The sequence below is a fragment of the Orbicella franksi genome, chromosome 12 (genome assembly GCF_964199315.1).
Source record: "Orbicella franksi chromosome 12, jaOrbFran1.1, whole genome shotgun sequence".
In the NCBI taxonomy this organism is placed as follows: domain Eukaryota; kingdom Metazoa; phylum Cnidaria; class Anthozoa; order Scleractinia; family Merulinidae; genus Orbicella; species Orbicella franksi.
In genome coordinates, this window is record NC_138156.1 from 15,126,262 (window position 1) to 15,138,502 (window position 12,241).

The window sequence follows — 12,241 nt, forward strand, 5'->3', positions numbered from 1 at the left end:
TGAATAAGGTTCAAGTATCCCTTCAAGCAGCACAGGAGCTTTACGCCAAGACAACTGGTCAAGCAAATAACAATGTATGGTATGAAGAGAGAAAACACCGCATCACAGCGTCAAAGTTTGGCAAAATTTTGAAAAGAAAGAGTCAGCCAACACCTGAATTTATCTGAGCAATCTGTGATCCAGTTGTCGTGATTCCAATGGACACAGAGGCGTTCTAACACACACAAGTTTAATACTGCTAAGCTAACGAGTACAAGCAAGAAGGCCGCGATGAATGAACTTACAAACTCTATATATACGAGGGGCCTGGGTACTACTGGGCCTGAAACCGCAGGCCGGAAATAACAACGATATCATGACATCCCCCTTTTCTTAAGGATGATAAACTGACAAATGCAAAACAAAAGAAAATGTTCAAAGATAAAACACATTGCATGCTTATAAGTTCAGTCCATCAGGAGCTTTGACTCTCCTACCGGAGCGACGAGGCAGCAACATAGGAGAAGGATCTGGAGGGCGAGGCGGCAACACGGGAGACGGATCTGGGGTAGAGCTTGAGCTTGAAGTCACGAACTCTGTTGGCTCTGCCGAAGAGCAGGCACCACCAGCACTTCCGGCTTCATGGGAGATGGGGTCATCAACTTCAACATCAGCGGGTACCTCAACACCTTGGATCTTAAAAGACTCTCCGGTGGTACGAAGTTGACGACGATTTCTTCTCAGTGTGCCACCTCTGCCAGCCGTCACCAGGTAGGAACGTGGGGTGGCAGCCACGTCCCGGACAACGCCTGGCTCCCAGGTTCTAGAAGCTGGGTTGAGCACGCGAACACGATCTTCAGGGAAGAGGGGTTGAAGTGGCTGTCGGGCTGCCTTGTCGTATTGCACCTTCTGCTTATCCTGTCTGAGTTGGAGCCTTACATTGATGTCGCCATTTGCAGATGACGAGGGCTTGGAGACAGCTGGTAGGTTTGTCTGATATACTCGGCCATTCAGCATTTCAGCAGGTGAAGGCAAATCACAACTTAGTGGGGTGCTACGAAGACAAAGCATGGCCAAATGGGGATCCTGCCCAGTTTCCTTGCACTTCTGCAAAAGATCTTTTACAGTTTGCACAGTCCTCTCGCTCATGCCATTAGACTGCGGATACAGTGGGCTGGATGTAACATGAGTGAATCCGTAATTGTGACTGAACTCCTGAAAGGCAGCAGATGCATATTGGGGGCCGTTGTCGGTTACAAGCTTGCTGGGAATTCCATGTTCCTCAAACACAGATTTCAGGTGTGCAATGACTGCAGACGAGTGGAGGTTGGAAAGTTTCTTTACCACAGGGAACTTGCTGTAGTAATCGACAACTACCAGGTAGTTAGCATTATTCCAGAAGAATATGTCAGAGCCTAAAGTATGCCACGGCTTCTGCGGCACATCATGAGGCAGCAGGGGTTCCTTGACGTTCAATTTCTGGTGACGCTGACACGGGGGGCAGCTCTTAACCAGCTCTTCAATATCACGATTGATGTTTGCCCAGAATACTGACCCCTTCGCCCTAAGCTTGCATTTCTCGGCACCTTGATGGGCATAGTGAAGCTGTTGCAGAACATCAGGCTGTAGTGACTTAGGGATAACGATACGCGTACCCTTCAGTATCAGACCATTGGCCACAGTGAGCTCATCGCGATAGTTCCAGTAGGCATGAAGAAAGGCAGGGCAATCAGATCTCTTTTCAGGCCATCCATGCATTATGATCTCACGCAGAGCTGACAAGGTTGCATCAGTCGCAGTTTCTGCCTGTATGTGGGGCACTCGCATTGGGCTTGCATTAAGATGAAGATTGACCTCATGTACAGATACATCTAGCCCTTGAATATCTTCACCAGAGCAGGAGCTGATTCTTGAAAGAGCGTCAGCGACAGGTATGTCCTTTCCAGGGACATATTTGATTTCTGCATCATACTTCTGTATGCGCAGCATCATCCTAGCGATGCGAGGTGGCGCACTTGACAGATGCTTTCGAAAGATAGCCTCCAGCGGTTTGTGGTCAGATTCCACAACAACAGGCCGGCCGTAGGCGTAATAATGGAACTTCTCCAAGCCAAAAAGAACAGCCAACATCTCTCTCTCGATATTTGAATATCGGCTCTCAGTCTCGGTCAGCAATTTGCTAGCAAACTCCACTGGACCATTGGCTTGTAGAAGAACTGCACCTAAACCCCTCTGGGGGGCATCCACTTGAATGGTTACGTGCTGGGTACTGTCAAAGTACTGCAGTGCGGTGGGGGCCACAATGGCTTTCTTGATGCAGTCTACAGCTGACTGATGCTCTGGAATCCAAACAAAGTCACTTGTTTTCTTGGTGAGTGCCCAAAGATTAGCTGCTATGGATGCCAAGTTAGGAATGAAACGGCTTAGGAACTGGACCATTCCAAGGAATGCTTGGAGATCTGCGAGGCTAGTTGAAGGATCCATGGACAGAATGGAATCGATCTTCCGAGGATCAGGCTGCAGACCTTCAGCACCTACGATATGGCCAAAGAAGGGAATTCGAGTACATCTGAACTTGCACTTGTCCAGGTTAAAACGAAGGCCGGTCTCACGAGCACGCTGAAGAACAGCACGAAGGTTTTCGTCATGGTCACTACAGTCACTCTTGTAGCCATACACAACAATGTCATCTGCAATTCCAGTCACACCGGGTAAGTCACCGAAGGTTTCATCTACCTTCCTTTGGAAAATGTCCTGTGCACAGACTAAACCGAAGGGTAATCGCAGAAATCTGTATCTTCCAAATGGCGAATTGAAGGTTGTACATAGCGAACTGGCCTGGTCAAGCTTGATGTTCCAGTAACCACTGCGTGCGTCCAGGATGGAGAAGCACTTTGCACCATTAAGCTTCGGAAGGATATCTTCCAGTGTAGGTGTGTAGTAGTATGGCCTCTTGATAGCACAGTTAAGATCCTTAGGATCTAGGCAAAGCCGCAACGCACCAGTGCTCTTGGTGACACACACCAAGGAATTGACCCAATCTGTAGGCTCGGTAACTTTTGCCAAAATTCCTTGTTCAACCAGCGAATAAAGTTCCCTTTTCAAAGGATCTTTGAGGGCTTCTGGAACTCTTCGTGGAGGATGCACAACTGGGGGAACAGCAGGGTCAATGGTAATGTGAAATTCACCCTGAAAGCAGCCAACGGCTTCGAAGCAATCTTTGTACTGCTTGAGCACCTCCTCCTTAGCAACCGGGTCTGGATTGCAAACAGGCTTGGGTGGGGTACTTGGCTTTGAAACCTCCTCACGGGTTGCGATGCTGAAATTCATGGTAATCAAGTTCAAATCTGTACAAGTTGGCAGACCTAATATGGTTGGACCATCTGCGTCAACAACATGAAATGGATATGACCTACAGGTACCCCCATGAGCCAGCTTGAGAACACAAGTGCCATGATGATTAACGGCATGTCCTCCATATGCAGTAATGATAGTGCTTGATGGTGACAAGGTAGTGGATGATGAACATGGGAAGAGGCATCTGTAGGTATTCAAAGAAATAACATTTCCCTCAGCACCAGTGTCAACCTTACATAAAAGCGGTTTCTTACAGTGATTGGTATCCACTTCCACCTCAACGAAGGCTTGAGTGTCACTTTTCTTGACCTGATCAACTGATAACGTATGAAAGTATAACTGATCTGGTAGCTCTGGTGTTTCTGGTGGTTGACCACTTTCGAGACTATGAAGATGCTTTTTTCCAGGTTTTCCTTTCGGAGGTTTAGGACGATTTTGACGACCATTTGGCTTTCCCTTTTTGCCAGGCTTGGTTGTACGGCAGACTATCCTCCAATGATTGGCTTTACCGCATGCACCACACTTGGTTCCATACGCTGGGCAGTTTGAACGTTCAGAGATGTCGTGCTCCGAACCACAACAACCACATAAACGAATGATGGGACCACGGGGCTTGACGGGAAGGCTTCCCTCATGCTTCATTGCATCAACACGAGTTGAATTATCGGGTGAAATTTCCTTGATTTGTTTACTTGTTACCTCTTCTGTCCGGGCAATGTCCAGGGCAGAATCAAGTGAGAGAGTGGCGTCCTTGTCTAGGAGCTTGGTTTGCGTACGCTTTGAATTAGATCCGAAGATCAAGGCATCGATTATGTGTTCATTTGCATTTTCAAAACGACAGTCTTCCACGAGAATTCGAATTCTTTTGACAAATGAATCGACTGACTCGTCAGGTTCCTGCTTCAGGGTCCTGAGCTTGTATCTTGCGAGTCGAAAGTTGCTCTTTGGAGAAAGGTAATTCTCAAAGCGCGTCCAGTAGGTGTCAAGTTTCTTCTTGTCCGTGGCGGTTAAAGTCCACGTGGAAACTAATTCGATGCCATCGTCACCCGACCAGATAAGGAGATAACTGACCTTTTCTTCCTCTGATTTCTCCTTTAGTGGGCCCGAAAAGTAAAGCTCGCAACGGGCTTTGAACTTTTTAAACGCCTGTGGGGCATCCGGCGAATGCCAGTCCATGCTAGGAATCGGTAAACCCGCAAGTTCCGCCATTTTGTTTACGACGAACGCGAAGAAAGATTATTGACGACCAGGTTCTCTTCTTCGCTGGGAAATACGGTGAAGGTCCAATTCAGCAATCGTATCCCACTCCTGACACCATGTCGTGATTCCAATGGACACAGAGGCGTTCTAACACACACAAGTTTAATACTGCTAAGCTAACGAGTACAAGCAAGAAGGCCGCGATGAATGAACTTACAAACTCTATATATACGAGGGGCCTGGGTACTACTGGGCCTGAAACCGCAGGCCGGAAATAACAACGATATCATGACACCAGTTGATATCAGCAACTTGCCCTTTGTTAAATATGGCAGAGAAAATGACGACAAAGTTGCAGATACGTATGTCAAAAAGAAAAAAATGCATGAGGAAGGGAACACTGGACTGAGAGTGGCAGAAGTTGGTTTATGTTTCAACCCATCCCTACCTCATTTAGGGGTATCTCTAGATCATGTTGTTTTTGATCCCATGTCAAATGATAAGTTTGGAGGAGTGGAGATAAAAACTAACCCAAAGGCAGGATCTGTGGGTCTCTCAATAGCTCAAACTGTTGGCCACCCATTGTTTACAGCAAACCAGTTTTTGGTTTCAAAAGATGGGAAAATTATTCTGAACACGGAGCATTCATACTATTATCAACTTCAGGGTCAGTTGGGCCTTTCTGTGCTCTCATGGATTGACTTTGTGACACATTCAGGCATAGGAGACATATTCAAACGACGAGTGTTTCCTTTAAAAGACATGTGGTCCAAAACTATGGTTCCTAAATTAAACTCATTTTATTTCAACCATGCTCTTGATTTTTTCTTGTTAAATGAACCTGAACCTTATTAACATTGAAGAAATGTTCTTGTACAAAAGATGTCGGCCACGTGAACTGACTTCAAGTAAACACAGTAACTTTTAAAATGTCAAAATTAGACTGAAAGAATAGGGTTTTGAAAATTCACAATTAATGATGGAACAGTCCACAACTGATTAATGCAGCTATGCGTAGACAATGGTATTACTTGATCAAATATGTGCCATGCCTTCAACCGTTTGATCGATCTTTCCACGTGGATCCTCACATTAGCAATGTTCATAGTCTCAAAGAATGAATCCTTTGTGAATTGATCTCTGATTAATTAATTAGATTGATTAATCTCTGTGCAGTCAAAAATCCCTCGGATATCTTGATACTGGCCTTTAAATCCCTCAGGCAGATACTGCTTGATCTTATCCTTGGAAACCCATATTGGCAGGCTTCCCAGCATGATGTACAGATAGTTTACCCATGTCACTAAAATATCACATACTGTAGCTACAGAAACGCTTTCAAATAATCTTGATCTAATTCTGGTCAAAAACATCCATAGTTGATCTATTGGATCAATATTACGGCTCCTTTCCCTTTCTTTGTCTACTTCATGTAGATATGGAAATGTAGCAGTAAAGTTCTCTTCGCTTTTGCTTCGAGCAAAATTTCAACTAATTGAAGACTGTGCACAGGGTTTAACATACTCCCAGAATGCCATTAGAGTATTGTAATTTGGAAAACCCGTATAAAAGAAAATATCATCATCACTATTCTTAAATCTTTCTATACAAAACTTGGAAAGTAATAGTTGACGTTTTAAATCTGCAACGACCTCTGCCAAATCTTCATTTTGATGCTCGTTTTCAATTTTTACTTTGCTGGTTTCCAGTGGACGACCTTTATTCTCTGAACATACAACCGAGTATGTGATGTCGATTTCGCCTCTCTGCTTTCGCATCGCTTTGTCCTTTCGATCTCACGACTTGACGCTTTGGTCCACTGAAACCGTGAAGGAGTAGCAGTTGGCAAAAGATCTTTCCTTTTCCCAGTTAAACTGCGCTTCTAGTCTGTAGAAACAAAATGTTCGGAGCAGCAAAACAGAGACGTGTTCGATTTAAACTTGCTGTCAGATCGTTTCATTTTCAATGCCCATTCCATCCTTTGTTGAGAATCTTTCAGAAATGCCTGGAACGTGAGGTCGTTTCTGTTATCCGACCTATTGGTACATAGTGCTGCGGCACAACATTCATGCGAGGTCTTTTGTGCAGCACTATTTGATCTTGTACTTTCTGACATAGCATCCGCCATAATTACTCTCGCCAACTGGAGGGCCCTTAGGCCTCGCTTTCATGTAACTTCCGGCTTATGGCGTAAGATTGCATGTCACCCATTTTTCGTATTGTTCACAAGTACTTACCCCATCCTACACGCTTGCTGCAAGCCTAATTAATTGATATTAATTAATTAAACAAACATTAAAGTTTACACCTTATTGCCGTGATGATTTAGCACATGTCAACCCCCAAACCATCCCAATAATGCACTCTGCACTAAACTAGTGAGACAATCTCAGATAGTGCACAGTATAATTTACGGCTCTTATACAGTAGTCACATAGGTCTTCACCCATGCCGTTCTCTCCCTCGGTAGTCAACTAATATGAGCGGAATATGAGCGGACAAAAACTTGATAAGACATAATCTTAGCAGTGTGTATGTTTCATGTTTGTGTTTTCTTTCAAGGCCCCAAAATGGCTTACGATTACCGTTTGTCAAGACGGCTTTAAAGTCACTGCAGCAAACGTGACAATTGTACTTTTCACGCCGTTTGTAACTTGATAGTTTTGTTTTCCTCGCCAATGTGTGCAACAAGGTACCTTTGTTTCCACGAAAATATAAGAAAGATGTGTATTTTTTTACTCACTGCTGGAGATAAATGGAAAATAAAAAAGAAATATCTGCTGAAAACTCGAAGAGAAACGATTTTGTTTTATTCAAAACGCAAAATTTCATTTCACGGATAAACAAAAACTAATCTAATTATCAACAGTCTATCAACTCACGTTTCAACCAATGAGAATGCGTGTTTTGATTGGAATGTTGTGTTTCACAACAAAGAGATTCAAGATGGCGGACAAAGCGAGTCGCGAATACTTTCCAATGCCATGAATGCGGGCCTTCGGGAGGTATATATTTATCTCGAATTGAGTTAAATACTGTCCAAATTATAAAATAAAAGGAAAGTTTGTGTTCGCGTTCCATGTCACAGACAATTCTGCCCAGATAACGAGTATCCTCGGACCGAAGGAAGCACCACAGAACGCAATGTGGGCAACGTTTGACGAGCTGCTGTTATCATTCTTTGGAAAGAGACCGTACAATCGGTAAGCATCTTTACTCTGCATTTTTCTAAGCACAGAAATGATCGATATGAGAATTGAGGCTTTCCTCTTGTCTAGGGATTATCGGGCCGAAATCGACAGCACGCGCCTGGTCTTACATGCCAGCAAAGATCAATTGTAGATGTCCAAAATGTTATACGTTTTGGCTAAATCGAGGAAATGAAATCATCATTAAAACAGAATTTTCAATAACGCATACGAGTGAGAAATTCTTGTTCCTTTATACAAAATAAACTAAGCTAGAAAAAATGTATCCAAAATTTTAGTGTTGTCAGATGCAGGAATAGTCAAAAATTCTGTTAATATATTCTTTGTAAATCTGAAATTTCTCTATTTTGGTATTTATTTCAAATATTTCTTGTATCTATTTGTTACTGTGCTAAAAGATATCATGTCTGATTTCCACATTTAAATTATGAAAACTTACATATAATTGCTGACTTTCACAAGTTATTTACCCAAAAATATCAAAATATAATTCCTGGACAGGTTGACAAGGGAGTATTCACAATCCAACCACATGTCCCAAGGTTTTATTATATATTTATTTAAAGTATACAAAACAAATTCAGTCCTGAAAGTGAAGTCCATTTTATTTTATTCACTCTTTAGGTACTCTCGACCTTGAATTTGCCTCTTAGCAGAATGCAGGACCTGAAAGAAATCACAAGCGCTTAGAAGATTATTACATTGCTTACAGATGCCAATATTATTACAAATGTATTTTTCGTTTTAACATATGAATTTATTTTGAATGTAGTTACCACATTAGTCTCACTAAATAAGAGACTGCCCTCAAGTGGTCTGATAACTCTTATGTTTTCTATTTTTTATTACATATTCTTAACCAAACTGATGTTTCCTGTTCACAACCAATTAATGTTTTGCATTAGTTTCACAATTAGTAATGTTCAACACTCGACACTACATTATAAACTCTCGTACCTTTTCAGTCTTTGCGTTCATAAAAATTATTTTGGAAAAACATTACTTTCTGGTACATTCAAGCTTCATGGGGAGGTGAAAAGAATCATCATCTACTAGGAACAGCTGCAGTGTGTATAGTTTTTAAAAAATGCCAAAAAAAAAAAAAAGAGTACAATGCCGCCTACAAACCTTAACTTACATGTTTGCATGGTCCTCAACGTCTAGTAAATGAGCACAAACAATCTCTCTACCCTTTGTGCCATTCCTTGGGATACTGATAGCATCCATTTACAGGGAATCACTGCACAACCCCTGGCCTATCAGTTTCGCTGTAGGTGGTTTTCAACAGGCTACTGGCTCTCCAGTGATAAAACTGGGGTGCACATTCGGTGAATCCACCAAAACAGAGACCTCCCAAATTTGTTTAATTTCGTCCGCGTACTTAGCGACGTCTTATTTCCTCTCTTTTCCGTTTGTTTTTTTCCCCAAAAATTCGGCAAAGTGCCTCGAGCAGTCGAGTATGCTCTTCCATGTACTTGAGAGAGAGAAATCGAAAACAACTGTCATAAAAATGAAGGAACGATGCATTACTCAAGCCTTATAACAACAGCGGTTCAGGTACACTTGTAACGCCTCAAATTCAAAGAGAGTTTACAAAATATCGACGTTGTTTACAACCGTGTAATTTGGCATGATGAAACTTTAACAACACTAGAACCAGTAAAAAATATACACAGCTCAATGAAAAATACGTGAATACTAGAAAATAACGCGTACACTTATTAACCTTAATATTTGGCCACAAAATCGCGTCTACATCGTCGCTTGACACCAAAAAAACTCAATGATTAGAAGACAGTCAACGTTCTCCCACTACCAAAATGGCCGCTTATTCTCCTTCTCAACGTTTGGTCGCAAAAAGTCCTGGATAATGCTGGCCAGACTCTATGCGAGACTGGAAACAACATATTTTCTTGGTCTGCATGAAAGGTCCGCCATTTTCCCTGCTAACAATAGCTTCATGACGTCATGACTGTCCTAATTTATCGGGATATTCTGGACTGATCAAATAGTCACGTCGAGTCACGGAAGAGTGCGGTCTTATTCTGTTGCCAGCTTTGGTGTTAACAATAAAACCGCGTCAAACTAATACACAATGCTATCAAGTAACACAGCTGAGGAGCGTTTCAAAGAGAAGTATTGAAGTATTTACTTGACCGAAATTATATCCCACAGTCACCTCATCGACTAATGAAATTAATTGCCTGTTTCAGTAAATGCCGCGGAGTCTGCGGCAATAATAACGACGTTTCTTTTGTCACAAATTTTACTAGTTTTACATGTAACTATCGCGGGAAAGTTTCGGCTGAATATGAACTTTTGGCTCTCTTTCATAGAAAAGGAAATAAACAAGTTGGGGAGAAGCCATATGTTTCCATTCTTTATCTGACACCTAATAGTTATAAAACAGCAGTTGACATTTCTTGAATCGAACTTGGGAAGATCCCAGAAGATACGCAGTCACAGAAGCGTTCTTTGCACTAAACAAAGGAGAACTGACGTTACCTGAAATACAGCTGCTATTCCCGGACAAAACGAGAGTGTGGTATCACTTAAAAAATAAAAAAGCGTGCATCTGAACTCGAGAACGGAGTTTACCGCACTAGCAATTCTAGAACGCATGCGTCTTACATGTTATGTTAATTCTACCACAAGAAAAAGTACTCAACGTTCGTAACATATCATTCTTGTCCCCAGAGGCTGCGCTGCTTTAGGTCAGCACCAAGGCTCGCGACCTCTGGGATCAACCTCTGGGAAGGTCCAAGACCGGAAGTCCGCGATTCACGGACTTCTCGTCACTCTACGCATGCTCAGAGTCAAGTCTGACAAATTGGCTGAGAATACGAAACCATCACTCTGCGCATGCTCAGGAAATTGGACCTTCCCAGAGGTCGCGATTCTTGGTGTTGACCAAAAGAAGCGCAGTCTCTGGGGACGAGAATACTAAGATATAATCCACTTTGACGCGCACTAATCTGCGCATGCGCTTGAAGCAAATTTCTTTTGTTCTTAAGAGAATAGCACCACAAGGATAGCATGAGATTTGCAAAACCAAATATATATTTTTGTCAAGTTATCTAAGAAAGCAACGTAATTATGTCGCGTTTTGCGTAATACACACGGGTACCTATGGTTACCCCACTAGGTCCCCTTAACGCAAAGCTAATTGATTAATCGAAATTAATTAATTAAACAAACATTAAAGTTTACACCTTATTGTGTTAGTACTTTAGTACCTTAGTGCCTTAGGGTGCGTTCCTTTGGGGTGATCTGAATCAGGATCAGTGATCCAAGATCACTCGGATCATGGTGCATCAAAGGAACCGATGAATCCACTTGGTCACGGATTCATCGGTTTCTTTGATGAACAATGATCTTGAATCACTGATCCTGATCCAGGTCACCCTAAAGGAACGCACCCTGAGTGCATAAGTGCCTTAGCGAACAACAGCCCCCCTAAACCATCCCAATAGTGCACTCTGCACTAAAAACCAACCCAGGTTGAACGACCGGATAGGGGAGGCCATGGCTAGTGACTGAGAGACCTGGAGAGTGAGTGGAGGTTAACAGAGTAGATGTATAAATAACATGTGTAAGTATTGCTCACCGGAATGTTTCAGTTACATGTAATAAAACCTGTTACAAACCTTAAGCAATGAATTACCTGGTGAAACCTCCAGTTATTTTTAGCAGTTGAGAAATAAAGAAATTACCCTTGTGTTTTCTACATTTAGTCCATGTTAGCAAACTCCTACATAATCCATTCCTTTGCCTTTGTTTTTCAACTAAAACCTGAGATAATAATCCAAAGCTTGCCAGTTTTAAACCAATTGATATATTTATTTTCTGTAAACCACGTAGGTAGCAGTAGCCACTGTAGTGGAATAAAACTTTTATAAATTCCCAATTTACCTGTATAACAGTAATTACAACTTTTCAAATATGTCACATCCACCCACTAAGAAAGGAACAGTTCTAAACAAGGTAAACCTATAGCTGAGAAATAGACTGCGCACATGTATAGGAACTTGTTCATGTTTCACCAACTTAAGAAACAAGTTATTTCTGTATTTCACTTTTAAATGTCATTGCTCATTCTTTCCTCTTCTTCTTTTGGCTGGTCATCATTTTCAAAAGTTTTATACTCCTCCTCCAAGTTGACAGGTTCAGGTCCCGCTCCGTCAGGTTGCAAGAGACCTGGAAATGAAAAATTGAATGTTTTTCTGAATGATGGAAGGAATGGACGACGAACGAAGGAGAGATAATACTTACATGGTGCAAAAAGTACTGTTACTATAGACCATGTATGATCTCACCTCCCTTTGTAATCAATGATTACTATAATTAATGTACTGTGTAGGATAATAAACAATTATTGGATGAGATTTTTGTGATATCCAGAATAATCAAGGTCGAGGTAGGGGTTATAAGCCCAAGCCAAAGGCCGAGGCTGATAACCCTTACCGAGACCTTGATTATCCTGGAAATCACAAAAA

General features: G+C 42.1%; 3 protein-coding genes across 10 annotated transcripts in view; all 3 read right to left on the reverse strand.

The window, feature by feature from the left end:
- The window catches only part of LOC145462469 (uncharacterized), a 249,957-nt gene that overhangs the window by 206,382 nt on the left and 31,334 nt on the right, over nt 1-12,241 (reverse strand). The gene's annotated exons all lie outside the window — the stretch shown is intronic.
- LOC145462367 (uncharacterized) lies at nt 275-4,793 on the reverse strand. The gene is made up of 3 exons (XM_081445873.1): nt 3,544-4,793; nt 2,901-3,279; nt 275-2,735 (listed from the first exon to the last, which is right to left on the reverse strand). The coding sequence occupies exons 1-3, from the start codon at nt 4,543-4,545 to the stop codon at nt 439-441; spliced, it is 3,678 nt and encodes a 1,225-aa protein (XP_081301999.1). The 5' UTR covers nt 4,546-4,793; the 3' UTR covers nt 275-438.
- The window catches only part of LOC145462359 (bridge-like lipid transfer protein family member 2), a 274,690-nt gene continuing 270,818 nt past the window's right edge, over nt 8,370-12,241 (reverse strand). For 7 of the 8 annotated variants that reach the window (XM_081445860.1, XM_081445857.1, XM_081445859.1 and 4 more), the window contains 2 exons: nt 9,472-11,942; nt 9,145-9,219 (listed from right to left, as the gene is read on the reverse strand). In XM_081445860.1, coding sequence (XP_081301986.1) covers nt 11,824-11,942 — 119 coding nt within the window. In that variant the 3' untranslated portion in view covers nt 9,145-9,219; nt 9,472-11,823. Of the gene's footprint in view, nt 8,412-9,144; nt 9,220-9,471; nt 11,943-12,241 lie in introns of those variants that run through there. The other variant, XM_081445856.1, reaches the window with a different exon arrangement.